The 21,016-nt window shown below is 57.3% G+C and overlaps 1 protein-coding gene across 8 annotated transcripts in view; it reads right to left on the bottom strand.

Annotated features, from left to right (window-relative positions):
• The window catches only part of HHIPL1 (HHIP like 1), a 30,516-nt gene extending 10,827 nt beyond the window's left edge, over nucleotides 1-19,689 (bottom strand). For all 8 annotated transcript variants that reach the window (XR_014015389.1, XR_014015390.1, XR_014015391.1 and 5 more), the window contains exons 1-7: nucleotides 19,385-19,689; nucleotides 11,792-12,438; nucleotides 8,857-9,000; nucleotides 5,968-6,296; nucleotides 5,538-5,664; nucleotides 3,415-3,560; nucleotides 162-243 (exon numbers count right to left, since the gene is read on the bottom strand). Coding sequence is in view for 2 of the 8 variants with exons in the window: in XM_081228890.1 (XP_081085016.1) it covers nucleotides 162-243; nucleotides 3,415-3,560; nucleotides 5,538-5,664; nucleotides 5,968-6,296; nucleotides 8,857-9,000; nucleotides 11,792-12,438; nucleotides 19,385-19,666 (1,757 nt within the window). In the remaining 6 variants the exon portion in view is untranslated. The remainder of the gene's footprint in view (nucleotides 1-161; nucleotides 244-3,414; nucleotides 3,561-5,537; nucleotides 5,665-5,967; nucleotides 6,297-8,856; nucleotides 9,001-11,791; nucleotides 12,439-19,384) is intronic.
• Between the last annotated feature and the right edge of the window lie 1,327 nt (nucleotides 19,690-21,016).

Raw genomic sequence — 21,016 nt, 5'->3', positions numbered from 1 at the left:
TTCCCCTCTCTGGGCCTCAGTTTTCTCATCTGAAAAATGGGCATATTAACCACAACCACCTTAAGGAGTGGTAGAGAGGGGAAATGAGGTAATGGAGGGGAGGGCTCCTGGCAGACGGTAGGAGCTGAGGCCATGACGGGGGTGGGGTGGGGGGGACTCACCTGGAGGGGTCGATCACTTTGTAGACAACCCCACGTGCTACTGTGGCACTCGGCATGCCCGTTGACATGAAGTACAGCTCCCCTTGGACAAGAAACGAGGCAAGACGTGAGAACACTGCCTGCAATACCATCCCGGCCAGCCCCACGGCCCCACCTCAGCTCTGAGGTGCACCCCAACCTCAGTGAGCCAGGAGGGGAGATGCTGCAGGTCCGTGTAACTCTCCAGTCCCCAGAACTGGAAACTGAGGCTGAGAAAGGCATCCAGATGTGCCCAGGGGCCTCTGCAGCACAGCCTCCCGGGCTGCCGGCTGCTCTGCCTGGACCCTCCCAGGCTCTGACCTCTGGACTCTTGTCTCCTCCCTGGTGACCCAGCCCCACCTCTGGTCCCTGCCTGGGTTTCATGCCCAGGATCACACACCTCTGAGCACCAGCGGAGGTCCACAGCCCAGCTCCCCACTGACTGCTGACTCAGCTTCCTCATCCCCAAAATGGGCCGGCCTCATAGGGCTGTTGTGAGGATGAAAAGAGCATGTAGTAGATGCTCCATCAGTTTTAACTATTATTGCTGTTGTTATTGTCATCGTTGCCCAGGGTCCAGGTCCTGCCAAGTCCCTGGGGACACAGTCTCTCTCCACTGACCAGCAGACACCTCCCAGGCTAGTAGCAGGGGCAGAAGAGTTCGTGCTTCGGGAGCCTCTAGTGTGAATCCCAGCCCCTGCACTTGGCCCCGTGTGAGCTCCAGCAGCTCCGGGACAGCCCCACGCAGAGCCTCTGTTTGTAGAAATGGAATTATGAGCACCTGGTACCAGGGATGCTCTCAGGGAAATTGAGTTCTCTGCTCTCTCCTCACCCCCATCCTGCCCCCTGGCCCTTGTTGCCACAGGTACCCATGCCCAGGAATTAAGCATCATTATTCTCAGCTTCCAGATGAGAAAACAGAGGCTCAGAGAGGTCAAGTGACTTGCCCAAAGTCACGCAACTGGTGAATGGTTAAGCAGGCCTGGAACTCAGAAACGTCTGCTGTCCCCAAGCCCACGCTAATGTAGGAGACGTGGTAGCTGGGAGGCCCAGACACAGGCCACATGTGGCTCATTGTGGTGGTTCAGCCATGCTAATACCTTCCGTCCTTGTAAGAGGCAGCGGACAGCCCTCCCAAGGATGGGGGCGGGGGTGGTTTCCCCAAGGAGAGGCCAATAGAGACAGTGAGAAGGGAGCTTGAAGGAAAGCATGTCCCTGGTGACTGGTGCAGTCAGGGAGGGCTGCATGAGGGAGTTGTTTGAGAATCAAGGCCCAGGAAACCTGGGGAATTCTGGAAGGGGAAGACACTTGAGAGGTGACCTGTGCAACTGGGGTAGACCAGCTGTGGCGGGGAGCTGGGGGCTGGGGAGGGCAGGATGCTGAGTGGTCAATGGCCCCTGACCTCCCTCCAGGAGCACCATCCCTGACTTGCTGGGCGGTGGGAGCAGGGCCGATGGGAGCGGGGGCGGGGGGCAAGTTGGTGGGGGAAGGAATAGGCCCACAAGGTGTGATGCGCCCTGTGGGAGGGAGCAGGGCCCCTGGCAAGCAGGTCCCTGCAGGAGAGTCCACAGGCACAGCTATGCATTTGCATGTGGCTTTGAACCTTACTTCCCTTTCTGGGCTCCCTTCTGGAGAGAGGCCCTTGGGAGCAGCCACTGTCCCCTCCCTGGCTGTGCAGCCCTCCTTGACCCTATGCTCCAGGCGCTGGAGCAGCTCGGAGCTCCCCGCACATGCTGCTCCCTTGGCCTGGATGCCCTTCTCCATTGTCTGCCTTTGCCTGACCAAGCTTGAGCTTGAGGTCCTGCTCTGGGAAGCCTCCAGGGGCCAGGCTATGTCCAGTGCTCCCCACCCCACGACCAGGCAGGAAAAGTCAGCCTCAGTTTCCCCATCTGTAAAGTGACAGCATTGGACCGGGTGCACCCCAAGGCCCCATCCAGCCTTAATCTGCAGGAAACCCCCAACCCCGTGCATGGGTGCGGAGCCCCCGTGGCACTGCTAAGCCCTGCCCAGGGCCACACTACCCTCCTGGTGTCTGCGGTATGGACTGTCCCTGGAGGACCCTGGGCCAGCAGAGGTCCTTGTTTTGCAATTTGCATGTGTCAGAAGATCAAGCAGAGAGGCAGAGGCCAGAGGGAGCTGGGAGAGGTTTGCTGGCATCGGACTCCCAGGTCTCTGTGGCTCCGGGGCCGCCTGCCCAACTCACCAACGTGCTATCCCTGGGCTGTCTGTCTTTGAGGGGCCTCCTCCTGGCTGTCCATCCCTTGGTGTCACTCAGAGGGCTGAGGAAGGGCCCCCTGGGAACTGCGCTTTCCAGGCCCTCCTCTGGGTCTGGGCTCTGGAGGGGGAGGCGGGTGGGGGGAGGGCATCCCCCGATTCCAAAACATGTTAACTCCCTAATGACCAAAAGAAATGGCTTTCAAGGGCCCAGTGGGCTCGGGGAGGGTGGTGGGGTCTGAGGCTGCCCTTTTGAAAATTTAGACTCTGACGGGTATCGGTTCAACAAAGGTTTCCCAGACTCAGGCCTGGGGGCTCTGGGCACTGGGCCCTGCAGGGGACACCTCTCGAAAGGCCCCTGGGAAGGCGTTGCTTAGTAACCTGGCCAAGCATCCACCAGGCCTCACTGGGGGCCCCTCAGCTTTTGTCCGGGGACAATCCGGGGCCAAGGACAAAGGCGGGATCCAGCCTCCATGGTCCTTCTTCCTCTCCCCTCCCCCTCTGTTCCTTGCATTGAAAACACAAGTGCCTGAATGGGGGACCCACTAACAGGCAAGAAAGCGGTGCCCACCACTTTCTGAAGACAGTGCGGCTTCATTTATAGGCCTCGATACATTTGCCATCAGGAACCCAGGGAGCTGGAGGTCCCCAGGGAGGCACGCCTTCCCCCACCTGCCTGCATTTCCACCATCACAGATCCTTTCCTGGTCCCATAACTGCCCTGGACTCTTACCTGTGGGGTCACACTATCCCTCCTGGCAACCCTGTCCAGGGTGAGAGTTGGGGAAAGGGAAGGACGGGGACCACTGCTCCCAACTTCCAGATAAGGAAATGGAAGCTCAGATGAGTGAGAACTGACACCGAAGCAAGGCTCAAGCCCTCTGAACACGTCACTCTCCAGCCAGAGGGTGATTTCAGGCCTGAGATGCCATCCCTGGAATCCCAGGCCGGAAGGACCCATGGGGTGGGGCACAGTCCCAGGCATTGGCAGCCTGGATGGAGAGGCCTCAGGAGCGCTCACCGGCCTCGTCCTCCGCGAAGGAGATGATGTGTGGATAGTAGTTGTTGATGAGGCCCGGGAACGCACAGGTCTGGCCACGGCCCATGCAGATCTCGTTGTACCGCCACTGGCCTGTCCCCAGGTTCTCTCGGAGGGACATCAGGCGCCTGCAAAGGAGGATGGGCTGTGGGGTCATGCCTGGCAGGGTGCCCGAGGGAACCCCACCCACCAATCCATCCATCCAATCATCTATTACCCATGCAACCAGGACCATACATAACTTGCAGGGTCCAGTGAAAAGTGAGCATTCAGGGCCCCTTGTTCAAAAAGTACTAAAAATTTCAAGACAGTAACAGCAGAGCGTTAAACCAAGCATGGGCACTTCTGAGACGGAGCCCCGCGTAAGCGCACAGGCCGCACATCCATGAAGCCGGACTCAGGTGCAGGCTTTACTGAACACCTGCTACGTACCAGGAGAAGCACAGGGTTGAACAAGACCAGCTTGGTCCCTGCCCCCTCAGCTCAACCCCACCTGCTGACCAGCAGGAGGCAGTCAGCAGCTGACTTCCAGTTCAGAAGCCTCCAAGGCTGGTGCCCAGGAGTTTCCACATACTTTGGAGCTGCCTCCACTTCGGAGCGTGAAATGGAGAATTTGGCATCTTCAGAAAATGTTGATCTTGTCCCTTACTCCCTTCTATGCCTGTCAATCACCTATTGATACTTTCAGGCCCTGCTCGGTCATCCCCTCCTCTGGGAAGCCCTCCTGACTGCCCCTGTGCTGGGCTTCCCCAGCACTGCTCACAGGCTCTCTGAGGCCGGACTCGAGTGGACCGAGTGTGGGTCTGTCTCCCTGACTTGGGTACAAGGTACTCGTCAACTCTGTTGCTTTGGCCCTGGCACGAAGCCTGACCCAGCAGAGGGGTTTGGGAAGTATTGGCAAAATTCATTGAATTTCTGAGTTCAGGTGGCTTGGGCACTCCTGGGGGACTGCAGAAGGGAAAAAGGAGAATCGGGGTAAAAAAAAGGGTTTCATCTAGACCCATTTTCCAGATGGGATAACTGAGTCCCAGGGGGAGATGCTAAGCTGGGAGAAGGACCCAGCAACCAGAGGCCCAGGTCAGGGTTCTCTGTCAGCTCCAGCTGTAGATGCACTGGCCACAAAGCCACCCTAGGTCAGCAGCCTGGAAGAGGTAAGAATTCTGCCAGCCTTGGGCTTCTTATTTCCTCTCCCGAGGGACCCAGTTCAGCTGCCCTTACATGGAGAGGCTAGGGTGGGAATAATTAAGAACTGGTGGTCCAGTGGTTAGAATTCCATGCTTCCACTACAGGGGGCCCGGGTTCAATCCCTGGTCAGGGAACTAAGATCCTACAAGCTGCACGGTGTGGCAAACAAACAAACAACAAACAAAAAATTCATTTCACATGAGGCTGGAAGGGTCTTTAGGTAACCAACAGATCCTTCCACCTTATTAAACAAGCAAACAAACAAACAAACAAAACACAGAAATTGAGCACGTTCTAGATTCCAAGTGCTGTATATGTATGAACAGGTCTCAAACAACCCTAGTAAGCAGGTACTATTATCATTTTGCAGATGAGGAAACTAAAGCACAGAGTGGTGAAGTAACCGGCTCAAGGTCACATGGCTAATAAGTGTGCCAGGCTTTGAACATAGGCCATCTCAGCTGTACTTTTAAACATCACGCCAGGTGTATAGCTTCCCTGGGCCTCTCTGGTCCTCAGTTTTCCCCTCTATACAACAGGAGGAGATGGTCATGAGTCTCCATAAGCTCCCCTGGGGAGGGAGTTTGACCCACAGCAGGCTTGGGAGGTATGTTCTACCCCCTCTGAAACCTGTTTGGGGTGTGACTCATCCCAACCCCTCTCCCAGACACGCACACACACCCTCTAGGGGCTCAGTGAGTGGAGGCAACACTGCCATAAAACATGGGAATCAGGCAGACCCCAGCTGGAGCCCCAGCTCCCCTGTCTCCAGCAGGGTGACCTCTCTGGCCTGTTGGCACAACGGCAGGTCCTGGCTCCCAGGAGCCAGATGGCCCCGGGTCTGTCAAGGGTGTTGTACATTCCCCCACCTTTCACCTCTGCAGTCCCTGCCCCCTCAGAACTGTTGTCAGGCCACTTACCCGCTCATGAAGTCTCCGAAAATGTAGAGGCCGTTCAGGTTCGGGTACTCGCAGCCCCGGTACACGTAGCCCCCAGTGACCGACTTGCCCAGTTTGTGCGGGTAGGCGAAAATCGGCAGCACATCATCTGCAGAGGCGGGAGAAGCTGGGTGAGTCTTCAGCCGGTTCCCAACAAGGCTTCTTGGGTGGTCCTGAGTCTTGCGGGGGGGTGGGGGGAGGTTCCCGAGAGGGCCCGAGATGGGGCCCCAGACAGTCAACCAGAAAGGGTGGTGTTTCAAGTTTGTAAAGCGCGGGGAGGGCATGGGTTTGCGCGGGCAAGGGAGTCCCGGTCGGGGGCGCGGTTGGCCACGGAGGGAGGCGCGGGCGCACAGCCGTGGAGTGGGGGGCAGATCCGGGGAGACAGGTCCTCGAGGGCGCGGGGGGCGGTCACCGAGGGAGGTGTTGGCGCACAGCTTGCGGTCGTAGCACTCGAAGCCCTCGCGGGCGCGCCAGCCGTAGTTGCGGCCGCGCTCCACCAGGTCCACCTCCTCGAACTTGTTCTGGCCCACGTCGCCACAGAAGAGGCGCCCGCGGCCCGCGCCCGACGCCGGGTCGCCGCGGTCGAAGGAGCAGCGCCACATGTTGCGCACCCCGAGGGCGTAGACCTCTGGCCGCGCGGCGGGGTCGCCCACGAACGGGTTGTCGGACGGGATGCGGTAGAGGGGGCCGCGCTCGTTGCGGTTCACGTCGATGCGCAGCACCTTGCCCAGCAGCGCCGACCTGCGGGCGGGAGAGAGAAGGAGCCGGCTCGGGGTCTCCCCGCGCCAGGGGCTCGGGCACCGCGGGGCAGGTGAGGGGACGGGGGTGCCGGGGCCCACGGCCAAGCCAGGGGCAAGGAGAGCCTCGGCTGTGTGGCCGCTTACCAACTGGGTAACCTCATTCATTCATTCGACATTTATCGGGCAGCTTACCAAGTGCCAGGCCCTGTCCTAAGTATTGGGCATACATACCGTCTATTGCTTTGTTTCATCCTCACAACGAATCTTTTAGGTAGGTGGGTGCTATTGTGATTCCCTTTTTTTGTTTGTTTTTTCTTTTTTTTTTTTTTGGCGGTACACGGGCCTCTCACTGCTGTGGCCTCTCCTGTTGCGGAGCACAGGCTCCGGACGCGCAGGCTCAGCAGCCATGGCTCACGGGCCCAGCCGCTCCGCGGCACGTGGGATCTTCCCGGACTGGGGCACGAACCCGTGTCCCCTGCATCGGCAGGCGGACTCTCAACCACTGCGACACCAGGGAAGCCCTGTGATCCCCTTTTTACAGATGGGGCAGCTGAGCTCAGAAAGGTCATAAAACATTCCCAGTTGCTACACCCCCAGGGAATGATAGGACTGGGATCCAGCCTCGGCAGCCTGGCTGCAGAAGTCCAAGCTCTTTACCACACTTTCTAATCTCCCCAGACCTTGGTGTCCTCCTGTTCCCTCTCTTCCCTGCCTACTCACAGGGCTGTGCTACAGGGTGAAAATCATACCAGAAAAAGTACTCCTATTTACAGCTTTCTTCCAGCATCTAGCGCAGTGACTGGCGTGTAGCAGGTGCTCATGAAGTGTTTGCTGAGTGAATGAATGAATACCTGCAATCAAAGTCAAGTGCCCCATACAAGAGTACAGGGCAGGGCAGGGAGAGGGGAGAGAGAGCACCTCGGATCTTAGCAGGAAACGGGAGGCTGGGGTACTTGTCATCTCTCTCATACACCCCCAGTGCCATCGCAGCATGTCAGAGAGCCAAACAGGCCTCAGAAGCAGTTTAATTCACCCCACACTCCACACACACCACCCTGATCTCAAAGATGAGGCAACCCACGTTTTGAGAGGGGTCAACTTGCCAGATCCCTCAGGCAGCTCTGGACTGGAAGCGAGGCCACTCCTCGGCACCATGCAACATCAGCTTCTGGAGCCCTTGGAGCGAGGAGACCTCAGGATGTGCCCTCCAGAGCCGCGCAGAACAGGGTGCAGCCCTAACCTCCATGCAGCCACTGGGGGTGAGCAGCTTTTGGGTCTCATTCATTGCATAACAAAAGTGACACATGATGGAACTTACAACATGCTTAAAGATGTACACCCTCTTCATCTGTGATTTTTTGATGCACTTACTTACTGCGTGGTTTTCCCCTAGCTGTTAGCATTTTGGTGCACTCCCTTTGGCTTGCTTTTCAAGGCAGGACTGGTTGGTCCGCCCATGTGATGCAACTGTGTACCCCATCATTCTCACATAGCATCAGCACCCAAGCTTTTCCCTCATCATTAAAGACTCCTCACAAGTATTCTCTTTCATGATGATAAAATGCTCTCCCCCAGTAGATGCCCCACAGTTAATCCCCTGTTGTGGACTTCTAGGTTTTGCCCCAGTGAGTTTCTCTCATATACTCCCGTCTGCTCAGCACCAAGCTACAGATTACTCCCTGGAGCCCATACACCACGCACCAAGCTTTGATATATAAGTGGGCAAAACTCATAACAGCAAAGTAATATTTTAAGTCCTGTCCAATTATCCACAAATCCTTAATTTCTATTTTCTCAACTGCATGTCTAAATACATCCCAAACATGAGAAAGCTGCAATGATTCTTACACTGTCACATATGAAAGCACAAGTCACAAATTGGGAGCACTTTAATTACTGTAATCAACTTCATACTCGCTATTTTTACTTTCTGGGCTGAGGAAGGTTTTGTGATTTTTGACTAAGAGAATGGAGGAGGCTGCCCTGAGAGTCCTGGTTATCCTCATCTATGTGCACGAGACTCGTGTGTGTGTGTGTGGGGGGGGGAGGGGAATGGTGGCAGGCCATCTACTCAAGTCCAGAAGTGAGGAACTGAGAGAAAGACAATGCTTCAATTTCTGGGCCATCTTGGGTGACCCTTGGGGCAGAAAACCCACATGCCCATCCATACAGCACTGCTCCAACCAGCCCACACTCCCCATTAGGTCTGGAAAACACCCTTTTCCTTCCTCTGGCTCCAGCGGGGCTGGGAAGACTTCAGAGAAAATCTGATCTTCCCAGAGGCTCTGTGATGTCACCTCTCAGGTACCCATGACAACGAGATCACCTTTATTCTTCTTGACTAGATGATGATGATGACTATTATTATTCCCCCCATGGGAATTCTTCTTCTTCTTCTCTAACTGATGAGAGGAAGTGACTGGGTTCCCCAGCTATCTAGCTGCAGACTGAGCTGGGGTCCAAAGCCCTTTCTACTACCCTACACTTTGTGGCTGAGGAAGTAACCCCCCCTCCAGGATAGTATGTAAAACAACCCACCAGCCAACCAAATCAGAACATACTTGTTTTGAGCATTTCCAAACTTTCCAAAGGGGTCTCCAGCCATCCCGCCATCTCCAGTAAAGATGTAGAGGTACCCATCATCCCCAAAGAGCAGCTGGCCCCCATTATGGTTCGAGGCTGGTTCTTCGATCTCCAGGATTATCCTAAAAGAAGATAAGCACCCCGCCCCCCCCAAAAAAAACCTCAGCCAAAACACAAAACAAGATCACAGCAATAAAACCTCCTGTCCCCTGGATGCCATTTCATAGTTGGAAAGACTTTTCATATCCTTTAGAGCAGGTGATTTTTATAAGGATCTGGCAGGCTGGGCAGGAGGAATAATTCACGCCATTGTGCCAATGAGAACCGAGAGGCTCAGAGAGGTTGAGCAACTTGCCCAAGGTCACACAGCCCATAGATAGCAGAGCTGGGACTAGAACTCAGGACTTTTAGTTCTGGTCTAGCGCTTTTTCCACTCTCCCCACAGCTAGCACCTGCCCTGTTAGGATCAAGCGAAACTGTTGACCCAATCACTGGCACAACTGGTTTCTTCATCACCATAGCTACCCACACGCCAGCCACTTAAGCCGAGCACCTCTGACACACTCTCTCATTGATTATGTGCTGTAGCTTCTAAGGAGCTGGGCTGGATGGTGTGGGTTGTGCTCAGTCACACTCACTCCTCAGCAACCTCCTTTCCTGCCAGGGCGGGAACCTTCTATCATACTGCCAGCCAGCTGGCTTCCGGTGAGGGGCTTGCCAGCGGAGGATGGAAGGCAAGGAGAAGGGAGGGGCCACACGTCCCTGGTTTCTGGTGCTGCCTCCAGAAGCAGTGGTGGCAGGAAGGGCAACACTGGCTGGCAAAGATGGACTCCTGGGTTTCCAGCCAGACCTCTGGGTACCAGGAGGGGCAAAACTCAGCAGCACAAAGACCCTTTTGCCTTTTGTTCCTCTAGCTTCTCACAGACACTCATCTTTAGGTAACCTGGCCGTCCCCTTTTCCTTCTCCATCCCTCCCAATCCCTTTCTAGCCAACTCCTTGTACTAAATTCCCTCTGATCGAAATGCTTAGGCTGGTTTAGGTTTTCCAGGATTGGTGACTGACTTGCCAAGCCCTTATTAATACAGATGAGAAACCCAAGATACAGAAATGTCAAGCAACTTGAACCCAGGACTTTGGACCTTCCGAGCCAAGACCAGAAGCCTTTCTATTGTGAGGCCAACACACACACCTTGGCAAGTCATACACAACCCCAAACTCCAGGTCCTCCATGGAGAGGACAGCTCAGGCTGTCGGTCATCCATCTCCCATTGGGGTCTCAGCCCTGAGAATGGAGACTGACAGCTGACTCAGGCAAGGATGGTCACTCACTCCTGTGGCTCTGCCCTGAGCCAGCTGTGACTACTTCGGCCCCTGCAAGAGTCAATTTCTAGGCTTGTACTACTTGTGAGGTCCCCATAGAGCCTTTGCTGAACCCTAACTCTGCAATATATTCACCTTTTTATTTTGTGTTCCACCTTCAGTCTTCATCAGGAATCAATTTTTAAAAGTCACCATTGAAGACACATCCACTCTGTCCCTCTCTCTCCCCTCTGTGAGATCCATGTGATAAACTTGGCCTCTCTTGGAGAACTGGTTGTGCAGCCTCATACGAGGTCATGAGAATTATGTTTTCTCCTTTTGCCCTGGCTGCCAGGAAGCTCACAGGCAAAATCTACCTTAGACCTCACATTAGCCAGCATATTTAACTCCTTCTTTTTATAAGTTCATTGTCAAGAGTTTACAGTTTTATTGAATGCATGATGCACTATTATTTGTCTATTTGCCCTCAGATCAGTCCTGGTCCTCCCCTTACATGCTCCACTACTTCAGGGGGCCAGCTCCTGAAAACTACATTTCCCATGCTCCTCCGCTACGTGGCCTCCAGCTAGGTTCAGCCAGTGGAAGGCACTGGCCAGAGACTGGAGGGCGGGGAGTGGGGAGTAGCCGGTGGAGAGGCAGCGGTATTTCTCCCTCTCTCTCTCTCTGTCCGTTTCAGGCAGTGTCTTGGCAGTCCCTGTACCTCCTACCTGGCTCCAGCTCCCCCCGACCCAGGTCCACCATGGCTCTAGCTTCCACCAAGTGGCCCCAGCTCAGCGGCTCCAGTAACCCCACTTCTCACAGCCCAAGAGACGGAGGCAGCTCTCTCCGGTTGTTAAACTCAGAGTTGCCTCCCTTCTTCCCCAGGTTGCTCTTCGTCATTTCCAACACCCGAGGCACTAATTCCCAGTATCAAATTCTGCCTATTTGAGTTACCTGGTACAGGATTTATTTTCCCATTGGAGACAGATTATGGCATACCCTCCTTGCCAGGCTAGGTCAAACCTGTTTTGAAAACAGCTGGGGCATAACTAATACCCAGAGGGCAGGCTGGGTGTTGAGAGTAGCAGAGGCCTGGAGGCAAGGAACGGAAAAACCTGTTGGGGGAGGGTGGGGAGGAGAGCAATCTGCCCGGGTGGCAGAGGGTCCAGGTGAGAAATAGGAGGGGGGGCCAGGTGAGACTGGGGCCTTGGGGCCATAGTGCCCTGGTACGAGCAGTGGGTTGGGCCTGGGAGGGAGGGAGGCAGACAGACCAGAGTTCCAGCTCTGACACTTCCTAGCTGTGTGACCTAACAGTCCCGTCACCTCTCTGAGCCTCCACTTCCTCATCTGTAAAATGGGGCTGTATGAGAACCAAATGAAATGCACCATCTAAAGTACCTGATCCAGGAGTTGGACATGACCCGGTGATGTCTGTTTGGCAACTACCCACCCCCCGACCCCAGAACAGGGGGTTCGGCCCCCTCACCAAGCGTGACATTCAAAATATTTCACAACTCCTGCGGGGGCACAACTCCAATTGGCCATATGTGGTCACGCCAGTGCTCATCCATGCTCGCGGCCCCGGCCCTCCCGCCTGGGCTCCCGGGAACCACCTCTCCGAGTCGTGGTCCACAGCGTTCACGTCCTCCGCTGAGACCCTGAACTCGCTGATGCGTATCCACTCGTGGAAGCCCACACCCACTGAGTAGTAGACGTAGAGCTTGCCATTGTGCCGGAAGCCGGGGTGGAAGGCGAGGCCCAGGAAGCCCCGCTCGTCACCCTCCCAGGGCGAGGTGAGCACGGCCCGGCTGATGTTCAGGAAGGGCTTCTCCAGCCGCGAGCGGTCGGGCAGGTAGACCCACACCAGCCCCAGCTGCTCGGCCACGAAGAAGCGGTGGGAGCCGTCCCGGGCGTGGACCATGGCCACGGGGTTGCGCAGCCCATTGGCCACCTCCTCCAGACACAGCTGCAGGCAGCCCATGGCGTCGGCCACAACACGGCCCAGGTTGGAGTTGAGGTTCTCGTTGACCAGCAGGCGCGGGAAGCAGTAGTCCGTGTCGTCCAGGGACAGGTAGCGGCAGAACTTGGCGCGGTTGCCCTCCAGCGTCCAGAGCTCGCGGTCGGGCGACAGGTGGCGGAAGAGGACCCGGCACGACTGCCACAGGTCCAGGCAGTAGTCCTCGCAGAGCCCGGGCACGGTCCTCAGGGGTGTGGATGGATCCTCCGCGTCGTAGAGGTGGGCCGCATATGGCGAGCATTCCTGCACAGACAGGGATGGCTCAGGGATGCTCTGGGGTGGTCTTACCAGCTGGGTGACCTCGGGCAGGTCATCCCATCTCCTAGAACCTCAGTCTGCTGATCTGTAAAATGGGAGGATGCCATCTGTCCATTACCACCAACTGTCTCAACTACAGCAGCAGCTACACAGGACCTGTATCTCCTCACCTTCATGCCTTCTCTCTCGCCTTGATGCTCCTGTTAGAATAGCCACACTATTACTACTCTACTAACATCAGCTTCAGGAGCTAATCTTAAGCACCTACCGTGTGCCAGAAAAGGATCTGAGGCATCTTTATACACTTTCTCTTTTAATATGCTGCCTCTGCCCTATACCTCCATGATTCACTCCACTTTTTAAATTTTTTAAATTAATTAACATTTTGGCCACACCATATGGCACGCAGGATGTTAGTTCCCCGACCAGGGATCGAACCTGCATCTCTTGCATTGGAAGCACGGAGTCTTAACCACTGGACCACCAGGGAATTCCCTCACTCCACTTTTTATAGATCCCTACTCAAGGGGCACCTCCAGGAAGTCTTCCCTGACCACCCAGCCATCACCCCCATTCCCTCCTGGCCTCTGACTCGGCTTAAAAAACAAAATCTTAACATTCCCTGATATTATTATAAAATCAGTGTGTTTACATGTTTATTGTCTGTCTTCCTCAGAACCGAAATTCCATGAGGGCAGGAATTTTGCCTGTCTTGGGCACTGCCGTATCCCAGAGGCTGAGACCATGTCTAGCACATAGGAGGCCCACAGTGAATACCTAGGGACTGTGCTGAGCACTGACCCGCCCAGACCAGCCCTTAACAGGGAATAAGGTCTCCTCCCTCATTATTCATTTAATCATCACAAGGGCCCATGAAGGGGGACTTCCCTGGTGGCGCGGTGGTTAAGAATCCCCCTGCCAATGCAGGAGACATGGGTTCGAGCCCTGGTCCGGGAAGATCCCACATGCCGCGGAGCAACTAAGCCCGTGAGCCACAACTACTGAGCCTGCGCGCTAGAGCCCGTGAGCCACAGCTACTGAGGCCCGCGTGCCTAGAGCCCGCGCACCGCAACGAAGAGTAGCCCCCGCTCGGCCCAACTAGAGAAAGCCACGCGCAGCAACAAAGACCCAATGCAGCCAAAAAAAAAAAAAAAAGAGCCCATGCGGGTGAGAGTGCTACAGATGGGGAGACCCAGGTGCGGGCCCCCCAGTGTCACCCAGCGCCGTCGGTCAGCATGGAGGATCTGGGTTTGGTCTCAGGCCGACCGCACCCTCCCAGCACCGGGGAGGCTGGTGCATGTACACGTGTGAGTGCGTTGATTACGCTCATGCCCACATGTCCCCCTGACCGCCGGGACACCTTCCTCCATCTCTTAGTCACCTTGGGCTCAGCCCCTCCCAGGCAGGGCCCTGGGGCTGTGCTCTGCTGCCAGAGCTGTTGTCCCGTGAGATAAATGAATCAGGAACCCCCCCACCCCCGGGCACCTCTTCAGACCTGCTCGACCTCACGGGTCCTGGGATCTAACGTCACAGGGCAAAACCCAACAGCCGTAGCTCACCCCTCACCTCCCACCGAGGGCATCCCCGTTGATGAGACGCTTGGGACCCCACTCATCTCCCACATGGGCCCCATCCGGAATGTGGGGGGGTTAATGCCTCATGTGACAGGCCTTTGACCCCTGGGAGGAGGGAGCTGACAGATGACTTGCCCCCCGCCCCCCCCCCAGGACAGTCCTGATTCACAGCTCGGGTGCTTTCTTGGAACCACAGTCTTGCCAATTCAAGCATCGGTCACGTTGGGCGGCAGCCGACTCGCAACTGCATCCTTGACTGGGCTCTCCCTCTGCCCTGTGCCACTTCTGCTTACAGCGTCCCCTCACCCCAATAAGGGAAAGAGCCATGGGCTTTGCCCCAGGTTCTGCTTTCTGGGAACCCAGGCAGTGGCAACACATGTGACCAGGCCTCTCCGAGCTTCAGGCTCCAGTGCCCCCACCTGAGAGCTGAGAGCTGAGAGCCCCCCAGAGCAGAGGCCTCAGCACCCCAGGCTCTCTAAGGGACTCCCTCGGCACGAGCCTCTGACCGGAGCATATGTAACTGTTTATGTGTCTGATACCCCCCCGCCCACCCCCTGCGTGAGCTCACCAGGCCAAGGCCTGGTCTGACTCAACCCTGGGCCCCCGAGGCACCAGGGGATGCTCTTCCCACAGCAGGGGAGGCGCAGACAGGCACACGCTCCCCGCTCACAGGCAGGGCCAGGCTGGGTTCCAACAGGAGGCCCTCAGGGGCAGAGGGTGGCAGGCTGCCCTCCTGACTGTGTTCTCAGGCTCCTGGCCAGGGGCCGTACCCTCCCTTTACATGATTGTGGCTTTTGGTCACACCACGGCCTGTCCTCCTGGCCCAACTACTGCTACTGTGGGGCCGAGGGCCACTTGGTGACGTGCTTGTGGGTCTGGTCAGTACTGCCCAGGCCCAGACAGGGAGAGCGTTTCCACATGTTCCAGACGGCCAGGTCCTGGCCTCTGTGCAGCGCCACCTCTCCCACGGTTCCCCTGGAGCCCCCTGTGAGTCCAGCCAGCAGCCGTGGGTGGACCAGGGAGGGTCTGTGTGCGCACACGCCTCATTTAGTCATTGTGAGGTAGGGTCATTGTGATTTCTACTGTATAGATGAGAATCTGAGGCTTAAAGAAGGCCAGGTGCCAAAAAGTGGCCAAGCCAAGGCTCAGACCCAGGCCTCACGATGCCCGGACCAGGGCTTTTCTCAGATTACTCAGCAGAGTTTCATTCAACAAGTGTTTACTGGGTACCGACTCTGTGCCAGGCACTGTCCTCGGCTCCAGAGACACAGTGGGGAGCAAAACAGACTTCTGGAAGCCAATCTGAGTGCCCTCCACTCATCAAAACCCCACCCAGAACTAGAGATGGAGCAGGGAGGGCCTCCAGGGAGCCAGGCTGGAATTTCAGCATCCATGCGTCAAAGCACAGGGTCCGGCCAACCCTTACTCATGACCCATACACTCTTACTTACACACAAGACAAGCCTGGTGCCCAGGCCTGAGTAGTCCAGACCAGGAAGTGACAAGAGGGTGCAGCGGTCGCTGCTGCAAGGAGTTCAGTCGGCAACCAGCCTCACGGTGGTCAGTGAGGGCAAGGCAGCAGAAAACCCACGGAAAAGCAACCCAGTATCACATTGCTCGGCTGTCTGGGCCTTTCAGCACAGGGGCAGACAGCCTGCCCAGATTACTGCCCCGAGGTCGCCAATGTGCCGTCACTGACACTCATGATCCATTGTCCTGAGTCCCGAAGGCTTCTTCTTTTTTTTTTTTTTTTTTTTTTTTTGCGGTACGCGGGCCTCTCACTGCTGTGGCCTCTCCCGTGGCGGAGCACAGGCTCCGGACGCACAGGCTCAGCGGCCATGGCTCACGGGCCCAGCCGCTCCGCGGCATGTGGGATCCTCCCGGACCGGGGCACGAACCCTCGTCCCCTGCATCGGCAAGCGGACTCTCAACCACTGCGCCACCAGGGAAGCCCCCGAAGGCTTCTTACGTCCACCGTCTACTCTTTAGGAAGACCAAGTCTATTTTTTTTTTGGCTGCGCCATGCAGCTTGTGGGATCTGAGTTCCCCGACCAGGGATTGAACCCGGGCCCTCAGCAGTGAAAATGCTGAGTCCTATCACTGGACCGCCAGGGAGTTTCCCAGGAAGACTGAGTCTTTGTACACAATATTCTCTTATAGGACGTTCCCTCTTCGCCCACTTCTGCATCTGGCGAACTCCTATTCATGACTCAAAGCGCAACTCAACAGTCTTCCCTTACACCTCTATTCTCTCAGGGCCCTGATCCCCCAGCCCTTGTGGATGCTCCTACAGCTCTCTGTCCATATCTCAGACACAACATTCACCAAACTGTAATTCTGTCGCTTGCAGCGTGAGCTCTCCACTTCTGCTGTCACCCCCCCACTGCTCAGCTGGTCTGCTTGACGAGGACTTAATTATCTCTGTGTGTCACCCCATAGGCTGTGAGACCATCCAGGGCAGGGACCCCAGGGCCCAGCACACGGTGGGGCTTCAAGAAGGCAGGCAAAGTGATTAAGAGAGGGGTTTTGGAGTCAGAGCACACTGGAGACTGAGTCTACCATTCCCTGAGTGACCTTGGGCAATTTCCTTAACCTCTCTGTGCCTATGTCTTTACCTATAAAAGGGGAAAAAAGTCCAACCTCATAGAATTATTGGGAGGAATAAACTGAAATGATGCATGTGTTTGTTGAAATAATTCTCAGACAATATGGACTACCAAGAAGGCAACTCAGTGTTCCCTCTTCCAAGAAGGCTTCCCTGACCTTTTCAGGGTGAGTGTGGCCTTTCTCACTAGGGCTCCACAGTCACCCTTGGGAAGCCTTTTGGCCATTCTGGTAAGTGTCTGTGTGTCTGTCTCCTGAATTGAACAAGGGGACTTTTGAGACTGAGCTTGCTACTGGCCAACTACCTCTGGGCCCAGCACCCAGCATAGGGCCAACTCCTAACAGGCTCCGAGGAAATGTCTGCCCAGTACCTGAGCCTGCAGAGCATGTTTTGCACAGACTTCTATCAGAAACCATGCTTTGATGATTTTAGTACTTAAAGAGGCCAGTTACACGGGAAGTTCGTTATGTGGACTGGCTCCCATCAACCTGGGACCTGAGCTGCCATGTGTCACAAGTTGTCTCTTCTCCCAATGACACAGGCATCAGATGGACGAGGGCAAAGCCCCAAGAAAGGGTCTGAAGGGGCCAGGAAGGACTACTGCCCTCTGGCTAAGGAGCCATCCTGGGCATCTAGAGGAGTTGTGGGTGCCAGATAGGGGCAGGTTCGGGGGGGGACTTTGGGCGTAGGCATGGTTTCATGGTCTCTCTCCCCATCTGGAGTCCAAGCAGACGTGGATCCCTGAATGCCGTCATTGACTGAAACTTGTAAATATGTTACCTTGGCCACCTCCCCTCGTGGAAATCAGGAGGTGCTGAATCCAGACGCAGCCTTGGCTTGCAGAGAATACCACCCCCCATCTAGCATTCTCCTTCCCTCCCTCCCACGAGGCCCTGCCAGGGAAACTGTGATCCAGCCTTGGGTGTACTCTCCAAGCTTGCTCCAGACATGAGGTCACTCCCAGAGATGCCTGCGGTGAGATGCTAGTGGCCATTCTACCACGGCTTGCTCAAGGCCAGGCCATACTGGGAAGGTTCCCAAGGAGAGAGGGGAGCCTCCTGCCAGGGGCGGGGTAGCAGGCCTGACCCTTCCCTTCTCCCTCCTCAGACCTGCACACCTTTGGGCCCTGCTGAGCCTGGCACATAGTAAATGCTCAATGAAAAGAAGTGGAGTGGATGCATGTACTCTGCTATGTGACCAGGGTGGGAAGACCACAAGATCTGGTCCCCAGGAGTCCCCAGGCAGGTGAGCTAGGTGGACCCTTGACCAGACCATTCTGGCTCCCCTGAGATGCACAGTGTGGGTGCTCAGCAGAGTCCACCAAAAGACAGCTGCCCACCCCCTTGCATTCTGGAGCTCCCCAGGGTCTGCCTCCTTGTCTGCCCCCAGCCCCCCCTTATTTCTTACCCAGATGGCCCATTCACATGGCAATGATTGTGGTCCAAGTGCCACCATGGCCACCACTGAGTTGTGTGACCACCAAGCAAGTCCCTGCCACTCTGGGCGTTCCCTGAATCAGCCTGTAGGCCCCACTCAGTCCCTGCTCAGGGCTGGGCGGCCAGTGGGGACCAAGGAGGCCCGAGAGAAACCCAGGCAGAATCGTCCACTGAGCCCTGAGTATGTGTCATTTAGTCTTCATGGCAACCCTAGGGGGGAAGCTAGGATCGCCCCTGTTGTAAACATGATGCAACTGAAGTGCCGTGATGACCTGCCCAGGGCTGCAAAGCCAGGAAGTGGCAGAGCCAGGATCGAACCCTAGTATGTCTGAATCTAAGCCAGCCCTCTCGCTCCTCCCATCAGCGCCTGCCCCTGCCGGCTGAAGGCTACGACTCTGTGCTGTGTGGGCAGGACCCCTCCACCCACGGGTCCTCTCACTGTCCGGGTGCGGGGCCAGGGCCAGCCTTAGGACTTCTCAGCCTTGACCCATTGCCGGCCAGGGCTTCTGCTCAGGCACTCCGGAAGCAGGAAAACGAACAGCTAAGGCACAGTCTGGTGTGAGCAGAAGCAGGGCCTCAGCCCCCACAGGGGGAGAGGGGTTTCACCAAAGGGATCTCACTGGGGTGGTCTTGGAGGATGAGAGCGCCTATGCCTACGCCGGGTGGGAGTGCCATCCCAGGGAAAGGGCACAGCACAAACCAAGGTATGGTCTGGAATCACCTGGGACATCTCAGCACCAGGGGTCACCCAGGATCGAGCACCAGTGCACGTCAGGATCCCGGAGTACTGAGGGGCTGTCAGACAGCTCCTTCAGGTTGGGGGAAGGGCCCTCACTGGGAGCAGTGTGCCCCCAAACCCCTCGACAAACCCAAGCCCAGCGCTTTGACCATGCCCTCTGCAGGGGTCTGCGGCTCGCATCTCCCCGGGGGGCAGCGCAGGGGAGTCCCGAGCGGGACAAAGGCTTCCCACCCTGGTACTCCGACAAGGGCAGGGCTCTCCAGGGCCGCGGCACTGGGGGTCTTTAAGCGGTGCCAGGGCAGAAGAGCCCCCAAACTCTGAGGGAGTGATGATCTCATCAGGCGGGGAAACCGAGGCCCAGAGAAAGCCCAAGTCACAAAGCTAATGATGGCAAAGCCCAGAGCCATCCCAGGATGCCCGAATCCCTGCCCCGTGCCCAATTACTCCTGCGGTGGGGGTGGGGGGCTCGGGTTACAAAGCCCGTCGCCCACTCTTGATCTTCCCCCAGTGGGGTTGCCAGAGCCGACCTCCCATCTGGGAACTAGGCCCCTGGCGCGCGTCCCGCGCGCCCGCTCACCTGGCACAGCAGGTCAAGCGCGTAGCCGGCGCACTCGGCCCAAATCGCGGCGTCCACGCGCGCCGCCAGGGCCCCGAAGCGCCGGGCCAGCGCCGCGTCGTGCTCGGGAGCGCAGCAGCCGAAGGCCGAGTACTGCGCGCAGAAGCGCAGCGGCTGCGGCGGCCGGAAGGGCGGCCTGAAGTCCAGGCACTGTGGGTGCGCCGCGGCGCCGAGCGCCCGCAGCGCCAGCAGCGCCAGCAGCGTCCGGACCCCGGTCCCGGCCCCGGCCCGCCGGCCCGCCATGCCGCCGCCCCGCTCCGCCCCGGCCCGGCCCGGCCCGCGGAGGAAGAGGCGGAGGGAGGGCACCCCCGGCCCAGTGCGGCCCACGAGTAGCCGCCGGCCGCGCCCTGAGCGCCCGCCCCTCGCCCCGCCAGCACCCTCCCGGGGCGCCCGCCCCGCAGGGCCTGGGGTTTGGCGACCTCCCCTGCTAGGAGGTCGCCTCTGGTCGGCGACGTCCCGGCGGGACTGAAGGAAGAGGGGCGCGGTGCAAAACTCGGAACTCGGCGCAACCTCTGTTCCCGCCGTTCGGGCAGCCCCTTCCTCCTGGCCCTGGAGTCTTTCCAGTTACAATGGCAGGGACCCAGCCTCCCGGGGCCTGGGTGCGGACTGCGTTTCCCGTTGCCGTCTGGGACGCAGCTGGCCCCCACCCCCGGCACTTTTTAGCGCAGGACGTGCAGGAGCCCCCCGGCCAGAGGCTTGGACCCCTGGATTCCCGGTCCTACCTGTGACTGGGCCAGGGGAGGAAGACGATGGAGCCAGCGGTTGGGAGTGCTCACAGAATCACTTAAAAATGGGAGTGCAGCCGTGTAAAGGGCTGGTGGTGTTGCCCTGGGACTCACAAAAAGTGAAACCTAGGCCCAGGGTGGGGAGAGAGGATGGGGCAGACTCTAGAATCCAACCTTGGCCCCCACCCCAGGCTTCTTCCCTTGCTGCCCGCCTGGGTCAGCAGATTCCCTGACAGCCTGGGACTGCAGGCACCCCCCGCCCACTCCTGTATACCTCCTGGGTGGGCATCCAGTCCATCCTCCAGCTCCTGCCCCAGCTTCTGCCCTGTATCACGCACCTGGGTTATGGAACCAGCTTCCCCAGCAGCCCCAGGCCTCTCCTCCCTCCCTAACGCCACCACTCCACAAAACCAGAGAGGTTTTTCTGCAAAGCAGATACCAGAGTCCTTCCCCTGCTAAACCAGGTCTGAGGCCTCTCGGAGCCCAGGGCAAGGGTTTGCACACTCTTTGGAGCAAGCCAGCCCCCTAAAAATGGACCTTCTGAAGCCCAGAGATTGTTACGGCCCCCTACAAAACTCTAATTCAAGAAATTCTGGGATCATTCTTTGAGCAACCCTGGTGTACAACACACAGAGCAGGCCAGGTCTCAGCCTCGGCTCCTGCTGCTCAGACAGGACCCCCTATATGCACGCACACACACACACAGCCCCCCCTCCCCAGAATCTCATGGCACCAAACCGCCCCCCACCCCTGGGCACTTTCCCAAGTGGACCTCGGCACTTGCTCCCCCCAGGAATGCCTTTCTCCATCTTCTCTGTCTGGCAAACTCCTACTTAGCCTTCATGGCCCCAACTCACAAACCCAGCCT

Source organism: Mesoplodon bidens, assembly GCF_964165515.1.
Source record: "Mesoplodon bidens genome assembly, chromosome: 3".
In the NCBI taxonomy this organism is placed as follows: Eukaryota; Metazoa; Chordata; class Mammalia; order Artiodactyla; family Ziphiidae; genus Mesoplodon; species Mesoplodon bidens.
This window is presented reverse-complemented; position numbering and strand designations above follow the sequence as displayed.